The sequence below is a fragment of the Centroberyx affinis genome, unplaced genomic scaffold, assembly GCF_046629955.1.
Source record: "Centroberyx affinis isolate AG114_WGS23_722 - 3 ecotype Tasmania unplaced genomic scaffold, CSIRO-AGI_Caff_v1 ptg004377l_1, whole genome shotgun sequence".
Classification (NCBI taxonomy): Eukaryota; Metazoa; Chordata; class Actinopteri; order Beryciformes; family Berycidae; genus Centroberyx; species Centroberyx affinis.
In genome coordinates, this window is record NW_027282070.1 from 145,011 (window position 1) to 162,178 (window position 17,168).

Sequence of the window (17,168 nt, forward strand, 5' to 3'; positions counted from 1 at the left end):
TTGAAAAGGTTTCTAAAGTCTTGACTTGAGATCTTGTGTTTGTGTAAATGACTTCGATTGAAAGTGATGAGATTTGCTCCAGCAGACGACTGAATTTAAATTCTGTTTTCTGAATTTGTATGGAATGACTGAATTTATTGAAGTTGAAACTGATTATAGAAATCAAACTCATGATGCTCTTACCAACTTGTTATCCTTTTAAAACCATATTGCATTGAAAAGTCCTAGATATTTAGTTTTCTTTAAGATATTAAATTGATACTGGACGCTTGATTTGTTCTGACTTGACTTGCTGTTAGACTTGAGACTTGACATTAATGACATGGACTTGACTTGGACTTGTGCCTCAAGACTTGGACTTCGGACTCTTGCAAAGTTGACTTGGTCACACCTCTGACCAAACAACAAACAAACGAGAAAAACAAAAAAATTCGTTCGTTGACAAGGGTTTTATTTTGAAGGTCATGACCGGAAGTGCTTCTACCTTGTGGAAATTACACTTAACGTAGAAACCAAACTGATTTACATTGTGGCCATTTGTGGATTACTGGTGTTCTCGCCACGTGTAGCGACGAAGAACACATATCTATTTTTGTTTCCTTCATATCGTCAGTTTTGACTTCGCAGCGATATCAAATTGACTCGTATTTACAGCCGGAGCATAATGAAAATACAGTAACTAGACCAGAACATCTTTCCAAGGTGAGTTTGTGGTCACACTCCTAGATAACGCTAGCAAACAGCTCACCTAACGTTATCAGGCGGTGATGTTGTTATGCTAGCTCTGTCTTGTTAATATCATCATGTTAGACTGTGTTATCCCCGCCGGTCTCTAAACGAAGAGCTGACGATTCACTCCTTCACCGACAATGGTTTAATGAAACGACAGCGCCTCTCGTTTCATGCTTGGTCTCTTACCACGAAATATGGATTCCAGAGATTATAAACGAGTTATAGACCTTTTTAAACTCTTACCAGAATGATAAATACATGCATGAGCTTCCTTTGAGTGTTTTCTCTCTGGCGCATCGTGCTCCTTCGGACACTGGCCAGAACAGGTGTATCCCCAAATGTCCAATTGTTATATATGGCAACAAAGCTATTTTTTTTTATTTTTTTTTACATCATTGCCTTATTATATGATTTGTCATTTTATATTCAGTTATAAGATGATGTGTAGACTAACAATTGGCTGGGGAAAAAATCCTTTTGGCACGGGGGACATGTGGAGTGAGTTTATAGCGACCATGTAGTGCTTTGATAGTATTTTATTATGCTATAACTATAATAAAAACATTTATCTGTGTTGTGTCTGTAGCACTCAATAGTGAGGTTACTGACCTTACAGTACTTCATGGTATTACTTTAATGTTACTATAGGGACCAATGCATCTATTCTACTCTATTCTACTCCTAATAGTAAGTTTATAGTGACCTTATATTATGATATTCCTATAGGGATGTACAGTCTCTGTGATATTTCAATAGTATCCTAACTTGATTATAGGATTACTTTAGTTCCTTTTCTTAACATGTGGCCAATTTCCTGGTGCCTCTGTCTGGATTAATTGTAACAGAGGGGAATGTGTGGATAGGGTGCTGTGGGTGCCATGCAACATGGCACCTGCCATCTGCTGAGCACATGGACTGTCCGAGTCAGTCTGGATTACTGACAGGACCAATAATCTGCCACCAGATGACTCACTAGTGAAACAAAAGCCCTACAGGGTTTTATCATCATCATCATCATCATCATCATCATCATCAAGGGTTAATGAGAATTAGGATCTGTCGTCACCTGGAACAAAGAGAGCGGATAAGAGGGAAATGGAAGCTTTAGGGAACAAAAGCCTAGCTGACTAACCCAGTGGTTCCCAAACTGGGGTCCAGGGACCTCCATGGGTCCTTGAGGTGGTTTCCTGGGGGTCCTCAGCAAAACAAAAACCCACCAGTTATTTTTTGATGAAGGGGTGTAATTTACTTTTTGTCTGTACCTACTTTCCCCCAAGCTGCCCCTAGTGATTCCCTACATTTCCCAGAATGCCTTTTCGACAAACCCCCGGAGAATGCCGCGTGAACTTGAACTTCAGAACAGCTATCTCATCCATGACATCCTCAAACGCAAATGGAACAGGTTAGATTTTGCTTCGTCACGCCTTTTAGCTAGCTTGCCAACCAGTTTGTAAACACTTGGGCGTGTCTATGATCTCAGCCACACTCTTACTCAAAACACTTCTATCTTGTGGCTGCATTACATTCTTGTCGGTTGCGGCTGCTGTCTCTTCCTCTTCTAGGATGGATTTCTCCCTGTTCGATTGTTCAATGCTGGTGCAAAATGGAGAATCGAGAAGGAAGCCCTCGCTCTTTGATTCTGAGTGACTGACACCAACACCTGCTTACCGTTGTTTTAGATGCTTTAGGGGGCATTTTTCCTTTTTAATTTGACTAAAAGTTAGGAGAAAATGTAGAAGATTGACTAGTTTCACGGGACAAAATCCTTACCAAATGTGTGTGTGTAGGCTCTAAAGCGTATCGATCTGGGGGTCATTGACATGGGGGAAAAAGTTTGGGAACCCCTGGCCTGGATTAACTGATGCCACTTTCGACAGGCTCATCAGTTATACCTGTACAATATAGGGACTTGATTTGATCCGGCTATTAAGCAGGCCTACCTCAAACCAGGTGACGCAAATCAAACTGCTATCATTGATCTCAAGAGTCAGGGTGTGGCGGGTGTAGACGATATCCATTGGTGATATCCAGTTTTGTTTTGGCCGTGGGACAGAAGGGGGGGGGGGAGGGGTGGCAATCTATTTTTGTGTGTATTTCTGTGTTATCCGCAGCGGGGGGACAACACTTCGTTGCATCTTAAAAGTCTTTGGAAAGACGCTGATGTATCTCAGCATAAAAACCTGTTTTTTAAGAAACAGGAAGGGTTTGAAAACGAAACGGAGTGAAATGTGTGTATTTGAAATATAATCAGTTACAGTGGATTGAGTAAGACTTGGCTCGGAATAGTTGTTTGTGTAGAAAAGAGAGCAAGGATTGCCATAGGGCAGAGAGAGTTTTTTTTTTCAATGAGAAGAGAGACACACTCACACACAGAGTGTCCAGTGTTGCTGGGACCAGCAGTATATTTCCAGCCTCCTGTGTGGCAGCTGGCTGTTTATCCTCCACACTTCCCTCCTCCGGGCTGAACGCCTTCCAGCATTGACGAGGATGTGAGTACCAGCTTTCCTCACAGGAGTTGTAATCTCGCTCCTAAATACGTTCTACACTCTTACGACAGTGTTATCCAGGCTGCGATTGTTGCTTCTGCGTTTTAAAATTAGCTAAATGTTTAGAAAGCTGGGTTCGAAGTGAATGGAGATCTGAAGATTTTACTGCGTTGGTGGTAAAAGCAGCCTTCAAAGGTCAATGTGTCTATAAAATGCCGCCTCAGTCGTGTTAGTTAGGACATAAAGATTTTACTCACGTTTTGCATGTGTGCCTTGGTGACAAAGGAGGTCACTTTCACTTCAAACAATGAGACCACTTATTCAGCGAGGCCTATACATTTTGTTGGTGACAGAAGGGGGGTTGGAAATACTCTAAAAATAATGGAGGAGATGGAGAAAAGGACAGGATTCATGCTGGGGAAAAAAACTAAAGCTTTTTCGAAAATCTTTGTCACATTTGGCAGTGCTACCTCAGGATTTTTCAGGATTTTCCAGAAATCTTTATAAGCTTCCTCAGGCCATTAGAGACTGTGTGTTTGCTTCCATCAGACACCTCTAACTTGTTCCCAACCTTGCAGAGGGCAACTTTACACTTACGCATTGTTGTCTTTGTCTTAAGTCTGTTTGCAATCTCTTACATCACCTGGTCCTATGACTGTTCACTTTGACAGCAAACCAGTAGCTGTTTTCACTTATGATCATAAACATATCTTAAGTCGATTAGGTCAGGCTATTAGTGAGATTATACAAGCAGACATTCCCAGTGACAGAGTGGCGCTTAAAAGACCTCTTGTGACTCTGTTATGAACGGCGTCTTTTATCCCACAGGCTCATGTTTTGAGTCCCCCCCACTTAGACTTACTGCTGAAGGTCTCTGCCATGTTACAAAGACCCAGAAACACAAGCTAAAACGCCCGAAGCAAACCTCATTCCAAAGCCTCTGGAGCTGTTTGTCTGTTCGACTTGTTTTCTTAGAGCTCAGTCAGGCTATGTGCAAAATGTTCTTTCTTTCGTCTTGTGCAGTGCGAGACCAAACCACTTGGCTTACCCCAAGCTGTTTTCCATTGATTTTAATCAAAGGAGCTACAGTATATTAACAGAGCGTTTAGTGCTTTAGAAGAAGCGGGCGGTCAGCTGATTGAATTCTAGCCAAGCCCTGTAAATGTCTTATTCACTCCTCTTGTGTCTTTTTTTTTTTTTCTTATCGCTGTCTGTCCACTCTTCCTGATTTTATGGCATTTAGCCTAGACATCATGTTTCCCTTGTCTATGATTTACCAGCACTCCCTCATTATCGGTGCCGCTCGGCTGCTCAAAACACGCCGTCTAGTTGGGATGTAATGACTTTTGACCGGGCCCGTTCGCTAGGCGGCCACGCTTTGAAATACACGCCCATAAAGTATATTATTAAAGAGCGTCGCGCTTCACTTGACATGCGAGAAGAAGCCGCGCAAATCGTCAAAATCTTATCGGAGAGAGAAAAGAGGCTTGTGATTTAGGTCGTATGCCGTGGAGGTGGCTCACTTCTCAGATAGTGTAAAAACTCTGTGATCCGTGAAATTAAGGAAATGCATAACAGCGAGGGGCATGTTACAATTTACAATTTACAGTTTCCCATTTGGCAGACGCTTTTATCCAAAGCGACGTACACATCAGATTTTCATACAACACAAGCAAGGTTCTAGTCAGGAGAGAACTAGAGAGTAAGTGCCATAAAGCTAAGTACTGGTCCAACAGGACATAGGTGCTATGAGGCAATGCATACAGTGCATAGAGGCAAATAAATAATTTTTTTTTTTTTTTTTTTTTTTTTTTTCTTTGGTTGGTTTGGGAGTGTGTTTGACACAACTGAAATGTATTTTTCCACATTGTATGTTCTCATGTCTCATTATATAAGCTGTTTGTCCATATGGGCAGATCTCTTGATTGTAGTACAGTCTGAGAATGCCACAGCTGCGTTTGGGTCTGCTTACGTGCGTCTGTGCGTGTTGCTCCTGCCTTTGTTTGTAGAAACAAGGTGTCGATGCCAAGTTACTACCAACAGTAACAGGAGAGGGGACTAGCTAGGTGACTAAACACTCAGACCTTAGTCATTGTCCTTTCAGACAAGCGGTAAACGGATGGAAACGCATAACCTTGCTGAGAAGAAAATGATGGCGTCAATGGAAAAAAAACCCTCAGGCCACATCCTCAAAGGCTGTAACGGACACACTGTCTTTTTTTCTTAATTTGTTTCCTGTGTTTGACTACCGCCAAGTTCTTAGTTCTTAGTTAATCCAAGTTCTTTCAACCTGACCCTTATTGTCCTGGTTTTTGCCGCCGTGATGATTGATTGTGTTCAAATACACACCCACAGGGCAAACACACTCCCACTACAGTTGAACTCAAAAAGCGATTTAAAACACGTCCTTTCAACACAATAACACTCACACTGCAGTGGGACCTTCCTGCATCCATCTTTCAGACTGTCCACCGCCTGAAACTTGCGTAGATATGTTATATTAACTAATGTTAAAATAAATTTTAACTAACTGTTGGAGCTTGCTTTGGCCCTTGAGTGTGAACTGGACCTACGTCACGCTCTGCCGTGAAATAACTGACGAAATTTTGAACACAATCGATCATCATGATGACAGAAGCTAGGAAAATAAGGCCCAGGTTGAAAATAACCGGAATTATCCTTTTAAGTTAAAAGCAAATAATCTTTCAGTGTATCGGTGTGTGTGTAAGAAAGGAGTTGTCGAGTAATTTGAGGTAAGGAACTAGTACTGATTCCTAAAGTAGGACAAGCAGAAGTGTGTGAGTCAATCCCCAGTTATCCTCGTCTGGCCTGCTTCTCCCCTCAGCACGTCAAAACATGCAGGATGGCCATATTTTCCCTCTTTAATCTACAAGCTGGATCTGCAGTGGTTTTTCCCACTCACAGCTTTGCCAGTGGCCTTATAACAGGCAACAGGACTCTTCTGTTATCACGGCAAAGCCCTCATGGAATTAACTAACCGTCACCCAGATAGCCGGAGCAGCTGGGTCAATACCCCATTTGGCTCTGTTGGTGAGTTTGCGCCTGTGTGTGTGTGTGTGTGTGTATGTGTTTGATTCTTTTTTTTTTTGTACCCCGCACACTGAGTGAATTGATGGGTCTATATGTGTGTACACAGGGAGTGAACTCTCAGATTCTTTTTTTTTTATAGAGTATTTTATTTTGGTTTTTCAAAAAGTATACAAAACATCAACAGCCACACAATGACAATACAAAAACATTCACAGTACATTACAGACATCTCAAAAATAATTCAACAGACAAATGAGAGATAGGTTAGCCTTAACCACAGTAGAATATTCTTTTTCAACACTAGTGTGGTGAGAATAGAGATAGACCATACAGAAGATCATTCAATCATGTGAGATGGGAGATTCTCCATGTAGTCGATAAAAGGTTGCCATACTTTATAGAAAAGATGTATCTTATTCCTTAGTGAACTCTCAGATTCTTGACTAATCTACACACTAAAGGGGGGGGGGGGGGGGGGGGGGAGTACTGGGGCCTCAGGGTGCCGCCTCCTGTGCCAAAGCCTCATTGGAAAATCATTGGGACTGACCAAACGTATTCAGGTCATCGGACTGGGAACCGCTCCATGCGCTGCTGGCCTGGCGTCTCTCTCTCTCCATTCATGCTCACCTCCATAATATAACAGGGTCGCAGGAGAATGTAATGTGATATTTGATACACATACCGCACCGGTGTGGTACTATATATCTAGCACTTGCTTTGGACCGCCTCCTCGCAGCCTCCTGCCAGAATGTAACGGGATTCCTGGGATCTGTAAGTAGCGGGGAAACCTTGGCAGACGAGTGTCCCCGGGACAAAAAACAAAAACGACACGCTCCCTGTGCACTGTGGAGATGCTGCTGACGTTTCCTCTCTCCTGTTGCCCTTGCAGTTTCACCAGAAGAAGCTCCTACATCAGCATGAAGGGACGGACGGACTCCCCGCAGGACCGGTGAGTCGACCCGACATCTGACGAAACTAGAGAGTCTCACTTCCTGTTTCCTACTCTCAGCCACAGTTTCGTGTTTGGTTACTGCTTACAAGAAAACGTGTTTTAAAAATGTCTTTTCAGTTCTTTAAAAAAGAAGCAGAGTATCAATATTTAACACATATATAACACTCTATATTGATGTTTAGCAGCGTTTTGAGGAAGTAGTGATGGGTTATTGGAACAATAATAATCTTTCTTCCTGTCTGCAGTGCTTGCTTGGTGGGAATCATTTTCTTCATTCTGGGCTTGGGAACGCTGCTGCCATGGAACTTCTTCATGACTGCCTCCATGGTAAAAAAAACAAACCCAAAACAAAATCTGACTCATTATCTGCTCCTTCTGCTGAATTGTTTCCAGAGTGCTTACAGACCACTACACTAGATCTGCAACGATTAATCAATTAATCGATTAGTTGTCAACTATTAAATTAGTCACCAACTATTTTGACAATCGATTAATCGGTTTGAGTAATTTTTTAAGAAAAATAAGTCAAAATTCTCTGATTCCAGCTTCTTAAATGTGAATATTTTCTGGTTTCTTTACTCCTCTATGACAGTAAACTGAATATCTTTGGGTTGTGGACAAAACAAGACATTTGAGGACGTCATCTTGGGCTTTGGGAAACACTGATCCACATTTTTCACTATTTTCTGACATTTTATAGATCAAACAACTAATCGATTAATCGGGAAAATAATCGACAGATTAATCCACAATGAAAATAATCGTTAGTTGCAGCCCTACACTACACTGCACGAATACTCTCCACAAGATGTGTAATGGTTGGTTCAGTGTCTGGTTCAGACTTTTTTCCAAATCAAAGCCCTACAGATCTACACAGATCTATCTTGAAAGAGTGATTTGTCGGCCCGTAACCCCAAGGGCCAAAACCTTCTCAGACTTCTTAAAGAGTCACATGCTGGACCCAAGCCAATGCAGATCACTTTGCTCGTTTGAGGGGATTAGCTGGGTTTAGGCGCAGTAAGCCGTTTTATGTAATTCAGGAAAATGTCAAGAATATCTGTTAACGGCTGCATGCACATGTAATGTAAGCATACAGTATGGATAGGATTAGTCAGGTTGGAAGTATGTGGCCAGGATGTAAACGTGTTTTGGTAGCGTGTACGCACGTGCATGCATGTCTTCAGGTGTCTCTTTTTCACATACATGTTACATTCCCGTCCTTTAGGGAACTCCATGATCCACAGTGCGTTTATAAGCAAGTTTATTCCACTGTAAACATTGACACTACACGGCCTTAGCTATTTTTCAACTGCTCCACAGTGGAGGACGGTGCTACACAGGACCGGCCACCATCACAACACACTTTGTTCTCAAGCCCAAAAAAGCAAACGACAAAGCAGTATTATTATTATATTATTTAGCATGGTGACATCATATCTCTTCATTAGATGTTTCTGTTGGATCTCTGCTCTAATTAGCTAGCTTACGCCTCTCTATTGTGAAAATGCGGCTTTATTATTTATGTCAACTACAGTAGAGGCCACTGTAAACTGAGCCAAACCTGAGACCTGTTGATGCTGCAGTGTGTTGATAGAGGTGCTTTATTATAAACTGCTAGAGTATGTGTTCTCTTATGATCATCAATGGTGTGACCTAATTCTAATTAATTTGCATACGTGAAGAGGATTATGGGCGTTGTGTGAAAATTCACAGCCGAGGTGTGAAAATGTATAGTTAGTTCAGTTTTTCAAAATAGAACTGCCTTTTATTGATGAGATCGCGCTCAGTAAAGAACAGAAATGCTGCTGCTGCTAGAAATTGTAATGTGATGTAGTTTGATAGCATCCAGGTACAGATGAGTAACCCTAACTCTAACCTGACTGACCTGCATTTGCCTTTTGAAGACCAAGGCGCTGTAGTGATAGTGCTGTGGTAACAATTACCAACACAAATGGAAATAGACTATGCACAAGCTAGGGTGTGTCTATGTAGCAGGTTTATGTCATATTCACTTGGTTGGTACATTTGCTCCTGGCCTTATGTGCTAAGATGTTACATAACATTACAACCTTGAATCATTAGGTTGAAACTCATTTAACCCTGGACATACTTGAGTACTTTCACTCTTCTTCACCGCAGTACATGTTCATATTTAGCCTTTTAGTCAAGTAGCGGGGTGCAGGATACTAATTTGACAGTGGTTGTCTAATGTCTGTCTTGTTTCCTCTGGGTTTCTAGTATTTCCAGGGCCGTCTGAACACGACAGAATGGAGCAACGGCACGGCGGTGGTCCGCAAAGAGTACTACTTCAACAACTGGATGACCCTGCTATCCCAGCTGCCCCTGCTGCTCTTCACGCTGCTCAACTCCTTCCTCTACCAGAGGTCAGTGAGACTTCAGAGGGGTTGTTTTAGAGCCTGGCTTAGCCTTAACAGGGTGGAGGATAGAGGTGCACCAATACTGCTATCAGTCTGTCTCCTTTTACACCTGACATTAACACGCATCCTTGGTGATCAAATTGTAATAAGATGGAGCAAAAACACATAAAATCCAGATGTGAATGCATCTAAGATTGAAGATTTATTAAAGATCCAGTCATCCAAACCAGAGGAGATCAGAGACACACAGGCCACATTAACAACAGAGTGTAAATACAATTATTATGAGAGAATGTCCCCAAAATTACAATCCAACACTAAGTGCCATGTGTCAGAAATCAAAGCGAGGCAATATTTTGTGTTTTTCACACGTAGAAGGATGGCAGTTCTCCCATATTTTTCAGTAAAAGTGGTGATTCTAATTGGAAGTTACTGATTGTGACTACTTCAGCTTCTCTGGCTGTACTGCCGAGCCGCTCCATGGGGAAGTCGCTGACGTGCGTTTTGGCCGCTGTGTGTTTCAGGATATCTGAGGCGGTGCGCATCGGCGGCAGCCTGGTCTTTATCCTGCTGCTCTTCATCCTCACAGCAGTCCTGGTCAAAGTGCCCATGGAGGAAGACCGCTTCTTCTCTGTCACCATGGCTACTATCTGGTTCATCAACTGTAAGTTCATGTGGCCGTGGGCGAGTTGGGTGAGAGGCTGCGAAAGAGAGAGACTGGATGTGCTGCGAGAGAGAGAGAGAAAGAGTGGGTGAGAGCAAACAAGAGATAAGAGAGAAGACTGTGTGTGTGTGTGTGTGTTATACTAAATTAACCCCGCCCCCCCTCTCCCCCCAGCGTTCGGTGCGGTGCTGCAGGGCAGTCTGTTCGGCCTGGTGGGTCTGCTGCCTCAGAGGTACAGTGCCATCTTCATGAGCGGACAGGGCCTCGCCGGGACCTTTGCTGCCATCGCCATGCTGCTAGCCATAGCCAGTGAGATACACACACACACACACACACACACACACAATACAGACAAAATGCCACTGGCCGCCAAATCCCCAGTTGCCTAGTAACAGAATCAATGCAAATGGGATGTGCAGCAAGTCAAATCAGCCACCCACCACACACCACACACTGTTTGAATTCGAAGGACAGAGCTCATGTTGGGTCCCTTTTTGAATGATGTTTTCAGCTATCCAGTGTTTTTTATTTTCAGAATCCTTCTCAGCTAACTTGTGTGTGTGTGTGTGTGTGTGTGTGTGTGTGTGTGTGTGTGTCACTCAGGCGACGCGGACTCTGAGTCGGCAGCGTTGGGCTACTTCATCACGCCGTGTGTCGGCACCCTGGTCACGCTCTTCAGCTACCTGCTTCTGCCCCGCCTGGTCAGTCACCTCCCAACACCGTATGACTACATTACCCATAATCCACCGCCTCACCTCACCTGACCCCCACCCACTGTCTTATGTGCACAGTACCACAGAATGCACTCAAGTCAGTTTCTAGGATTCTCCCTACCAGGCTTTTACCTGCCATTTAGAAAGGCTTAAGCAGTAACACTGTGGAGAGGGCTTGGTTGGAATGAAGACTGGTCTTTCACAAGAAAAAAAATAAAATAAAATCAAGTATTTGAGAAGCTCCTTGGTGGCCAAAAAGACTTTTAAAGCTACACTAGGGAAGATTTTATGTGAGAATCCAGCCGTCTCATCAGCCTAAATCACAAAGTGGGAAAGAGCATTCCCACTAATTGAGACCCTTTTCACCCCTAATAGCACCAATTAATTTCTGGTGGGAAAACTGCTCGCTGCACAGGAGGTGATGAATCAAAACTTATAGAGAGATATATATATATATATATATATACAATATATATATAGAGAAGCAGTAGCAAGCGAGCAGTCCGTCCAGTTTAATGCATGACGTCTTCGTAATCAAATCCTCAAAAGTCAAACAATTACCTCTCGCTGACATTTGGGCCCGCCAAGTTGCTTTAAGCAGGTTGAATTATATTTGACGTGTTTTAACTTATCTCTTTGGATTAGTTATCCATGTCATTTAGCACTTTTGTTAGAGTTAGTTGGCAAGCAGACTCTAATCCTCTTTTGTCAAACTCCACTAAACTCCACCCCGTCAGCAAAGGTATTAGCCCAATAGCGTTGTCTCTTTTTATCCTTGTCATCTACTAGTATGAAGAGTGTGTATTTTAGGCCTAATTTGTTCAGTTTTGTCTGGTGTTTCCATACAGGAGTTTGCCCAGTTCTACTTGGACCGAAGCAGCCAGTACGAGGACAGGAGCAGCCAGTATGAGGCAGACACCACCCACGAGCTGCTGAAAGGTGGGTTTTTTTTACCCGATGGCTTACCTCACCGAACTCTTACACACATTATTTATTTTGTAGCAATTATAAAACGCCTCCGTATTAATCTCTCTTTTCATCATCATTTCACCATGCAACTTAATGCTGAAGTGCCAGCTCTGAAACATAAGTGACACTAATATGATGGAACATTTGTCTTGACAGTGGATAAACGCCTCGGTGCCTTTCCACTGACTCTCCAGCTCTGTCCCTCACAGTCTGGTTGAATCAAACCAATTCAATGGGACATTATCTCGTTAGGTCAATTTATCCAATTAGAGTCCTGGCAGCCCCCCAGACAAAGACGAGGTCTGTCAGACACAGAGTCCCATCGGCCTCAGATCTTCTCTTTTCAGCAACATGGTATTTTCCACGAATGCTGACACAAGCCCATGGCAACCAATGAAGTGCAGTTTGAATAACTGAATAACGCCATATTTGGTTTATTTAATTCACACACCTGTTGAACAACAACAAAGTTTATTTGTCAGTGTGTTAAAATATATGTAATACGCTGTGGCTTTAATTCCAGAGACGAGCACGGTGGAGAACGGCAAGCCGAACGGCCACGCCAACGGCTCGGTGGCCAACGGCGGCGGCGGCGGCGGCCCCGAGGCCGAGGGCGGCAAGACCTCAGACGAGACCAGGCAGGCCTTCCTGGCCCTGGAGCAGGCCGAGCGCGTGGAAGCCAAGTCCTCGGTCAAGGAGGTCTTCAAAAAGGTCCGATACCACAAGGCTGTCGTTCACTAGGTTTACTTAGACTGACGTCGTTTTATATGCATGAGAAAATCAAAATTGGCTCGATGTTTCAGTTGTTTACTCGCGTTTGTGGCAGTTTATAATAATAATAATCATAATAATAAACTTTATTTGTATAGCACCTTTCATACAAGAAATGCAGCTCAAAGTGCTTTACAACAAAGAAATTACATGCATGAAAACAGACATAGAATGAGCATAACATAAGATGGAAAATAAAACCCACTGAATAATAATAAAAATAAAGTTAAGAAATAGAGTACATGGAATGATTAAAATCAAGTAAAATACAACATTTTAAAAGAAGTGCAGCATAAGTGCGAAGCAAAGTGTAAAAAAAAAAAAAAAAAAAAAAGTTTAAGGCCTGTATCAGGAAAGTCGTAGCTAGTTAAAGGCTAAAGTGAAGAGATACGTTTTTAGCTTTCTTTTAAAAAATATTTAGCGAGCTGTGGAATAATATGTGGAATAAAATAAAATTAATCCTGTTAACGTGTTATCAGGCTGTGTGTAAATGTAGTCACTGTTTCCTCATGTCTAAATGTCACTTCCTCCTCTTAACTCAAATGTGTGTTTAACGCTCTCTCTGCCTTCGTTCCTTTTCCAGGTCTGGGTGATGGCGTTCTGCGTGACGTTCGTGTTCACGGTCACTCTGTCCGTCTTCCCCGCCGTCACCGTGGACGTCAAAACGCTGTTCCCAGGGAGATGGGGTACGACCACACCTGCCCATTAGATCAGATCCCCACTGCACTAAAACACACCTCTGTATGTATGCCCTGTAGGCCATGTGGCTAACAGAAAGGACAACTTGCTCTGTTGATAATAGGCTGAATTGAAATGCATTTTTTTTTTTCTTCTCTTTTCCTACCTTGTAACTCCTGTTCTTCTCCCCCCCCCCCCCGCTTCAGAGCGCTTCTTCATCTCGGTGTGCTGCTTCTTGATTTTCAACATGTGCGACTGGTTTGGCCGGACCATCACTTCCTGGATACAGTGGGTGAGTGTCTGACAAAACACTGGAAGACAGTGTTTCCTCTGCATCCGTTCTGCAGCTGGACCTCTCCCATGGCTGGAAAACTGTCCTCACCACTAGAAAAATGTAAAGTAGTGCTGCAACTAACGATGTGATTAATTTGTTGATCGTTTTATTGCGTTATTGATGAATGTGAATGACTAATAATTAGTATCTGGAATGTAGTTTATAACCAAACAACATTTCAGCATACTTCCATAAACAAAATACTGCATTACAGCTATTGCTTGCCTAATAATTTGGACTCCTGGAAAGCCTAGGAGAAACTATTCCAACGTTGTAGTTTAACCTGTTTAACCTGGGTCGAATTGTGTGCATCAAATTACTTATTATTTTAGTTTTTAGTTGTTTTTTTTTCCTGTTGAGCTGTTTCCACATGTAGAGTAAGGGTTTCTGGCACAACTTCACCTACTTCCAAGGAGCTGTTTCCACATGTCAGTTTCTGCTGTTGCAGCTTTGCAGTGAACCCAGAACCTTATCATTGGGTTTCCGATAACAGTATTTCTAGTTTGTCTGTATCAAGAGTTTTTAGAAAACAAGTGCACTGGGTTTGGGCTTTCTGTAGCCATAGTCAAACTAAAGCAGCGCATTATGAATATGCAAAATCAACAAATTTACATGGTGTACGTGCTGCGTCCCTAGTGTAGAGGCAATAAAACGTTGTCATGTGGCCAAAACCAACACATGCACGCCTTGTGCAGTATGACCAGTCCAGATTTCTTTGTATTAAGTATCCAAATGAGAGGCGTTTTCAACTAACGGATATTGGAACTGATAATGAGAACAGGACTTGGAGTGAAGCCGGGTCACTGACAGGATATTACCTCTCATGCACTCTCACAATCTCCCACCCATGTTTTTTTTTTTTTTTTATTGTGCCAGATGGTTCATCTCTCCCACACAATGCAGGCTCCTTAGCTCCCACGCCTACGCAAATGAAAATGAAAAAAATCTTACCTCCTTTCTCTCCCTCCGCTCTCGCCGTGTACGAACAGGGACAGTATCACACACACAGCGGTGTTTGCTCTTGTGATGTCCGCGTCTGCAAACATCACATCCAACAGCTTTCCTTAGTAATGTAGTGGATATTTGCTTTGTGTATCGCATGCACTTAACTGTGGAAAACCATTTCCTCCCCAATAAACTATCTTCCATTTTCCTCTCTCTCTCTCTCTCTCTCTCCCGCCCTCGCCCTGTTTTCATCTCCCTTCCCTCCCGTCCAAAACCCATATTTGTGCCTTTCTCTCTCTCATTACTCCCTCCTCTGTCTTTCCGCCCCTCCCTTTTCACTTTTTCCATCTCTACTCTAATCTGTTTGTCTCTGGCTTTCAAAATCCACTCTGTGCTTCTCTCTCTCTCTCTCTCTCTCTCTTCCTCCTATCCATCTCTCCCATCTGAAAAAAAAACCTGCCGACTCTCTCTCTCAATTCAATTTTCAATTCAACGTGCTTTATTGGCATGAAAGTTCACAGACAATATTGCCAAAGCATCAAGGTGAATATCAGTCTAGGTGGGTGTGTGTGTGTGTGTGTGAGAGAGAGAGAGAGTCAGTGCGAGTGAGAGTGAGGATCAGTAAACTATGTGAAGGAATTAATGTTTGTTGGTAACAAGGGTTACACACATTTTATATGCAGTACACAATAACATTCAAAGAGAAAAATATCAAATATGTGGGGTTTCAAGATATTGAGAGATTAAGATTCTCTCTCTCTCTCTCTCTCTCTCTCTCTCTCTCTCTCTCTCTCTCTCTCTCTCTCTCTCTCTCTCTCTCTCTCTCTCTCTCTCTCTCTCTCTCTCTCTCTCTCTCTCTCTCTCTCTCTCTCTCTCTCTCTCTCTCTCTCTCTCTCTCTCTCTCTCTCTCTCCCTCAATTCAATTCAATGTGCTTTATTGGCTTGAAACTTCACAGACAATATTGCCAAAGCATCAAGATGAATATCAGTCTAGGTGTGTGTGTGTGTGAGAGAGTCAGTGCCTGGACAGAGGAACTGGGTTGCTGCGTGTTCAGCTCCCGTACCCAGAGCCTCCATCACAGAGTGAGGATCAGTAAACTATGTGAAGGAATTATCTAATTATTAATTCTCTCTCTCTCTCTTTCTCTCTCTCTTTCTCTCTCTCTCCCTCCCTCCCTTCCCCTTCCCTCTCCAGCCTCGCAAGGAGTCCCGCCTGTTCCCGGCGCTGGTCGTGTCCCGGGTCGTGTTCGTCCCCTGCTGATGCTCTGCAACGTCCAGGGCCGCTCCTTCCTCCCCGTCTACTTCCCCCACGACGTCGCCTTCGCCTTCATCATGATGCTCTTCTCCCTGTCCAGCGGCTACTTCGTCTGCCTCTCCATGTCCTACGCGCCGCAGTGAGTGCAAAACGAGTGACCGCCAACATTTAGACGCCGGATAGATGTTGATGTGACACTGAAAAGCCCCCTGTCTCTCTCTCTCTCTCTCTCTCTCTCTCTCTCTCTCTCTCTCTCTCTCTCTCTCTCTCTCTCTTTCTCTGTTTTCAGGTTGGTGGAGCCCAAGGATGCGGAGACAGCAGGCGCCCTGATGACCTTCTTCCTCTCCCTGGGTTTGTCCATAGGGGCGTCCCTGTCCTTCCCCCTCCGAGCCCTGGTCTAGAGAGACACACACACACACACACACACACACACACACACACACACACACACACACACATACATATACAGTATACGTAAATACTGTAGAATACACTCGCGCACACACACACCTCGACGGGGGGAAATGACGTGATAAATGGTTTTATCGTCCGTCTCTCCTCGAGTGACGTGGGACCATGGGTCAAAAAAAGAAAAGAAAAGAAAAAGAAAGCAAACAGACTGCTTATGAAACGGAACCGGTGATCGCAGGAGATAAGCGGCATACCAGGGATTTGTTACCTCCCCCCACCCACACACACACACACACACACACCCACACACACACACACACATTCACCTAAATGACTCTTGGAAGTATAAATAAGGGAAATATGTTACACAGAATGCTGTCTACATGAGCGCCGGTTGCGTTTCTCATAGGAAGGACTCGGACACCGTGCCAAACCACGGCCTGAAAGCGTGTCGCTATTTATTTTATTGGACCTTTTTTTTTTTTTATGTGTTTTTGTGTGTCTCATTTTTTTTTTAGGTCTATTTTTGTGTTTTATTTAGGTTTGTAGATACTTTTTAGGGCATTATTCACAGTGAATTATAGTTAAAGGGAAAACCCTCCATGATTTTGTTTTGGGTTTCTTTTTTTTTCCTCCCCCCGAATAAGTAGATTATGACTTACATTTTCACCCACTGAAACCAGGATTATCGTTTCTGATGGGAAAAGTACTTGTTTTGTTTTTTTTTCCCGCGACTGAGCTTTGATTATACTTGATCAGCTTTTGATATGAGATTGGATTTTTTTTTTTTTTGTTATTTGATTGTTGTAATACGACACTATATCATAGG

The 17,168-nt window shown here is 43.1% G+C and overlaps 1 protein-coding gene across 1 annotated transcript; it reads left to right on the top strand.

Moving 5' to 3' along the window:
• The first annotated feature begins 545 nt into the window (after positions 1–545).
• Positions 546–16,401, top strand: LOC139664819 (equilibrative nucleoside transporter 2-like). Its single transcript, XM_071543791.1, is given in 14 exon segments — positions 546–702; positions 7,159–7,218; positions 7,467–7,548; positions 9,460–9,605; positions 10,124–10,263; positions 10,438–10,572; positions 10,867–10,964; positions 11,825–11,915; positions 12,469–12,656; positions 13,300–13,402; positions 13,601–13,686; positions 15,869–15,926; positions 15,929–16,067; positions 16,218–16,401. Coding segments are annotated over 13 exon segments (1,410 nt in total). The 5' UTR covers positions 546–702; positions 7,159–7,186; the 3' UTR covers positions 16,330–16,401.
• The last annotated feature ends 767 nt before the right edge of the window (positions 16,402–17,168 follow it).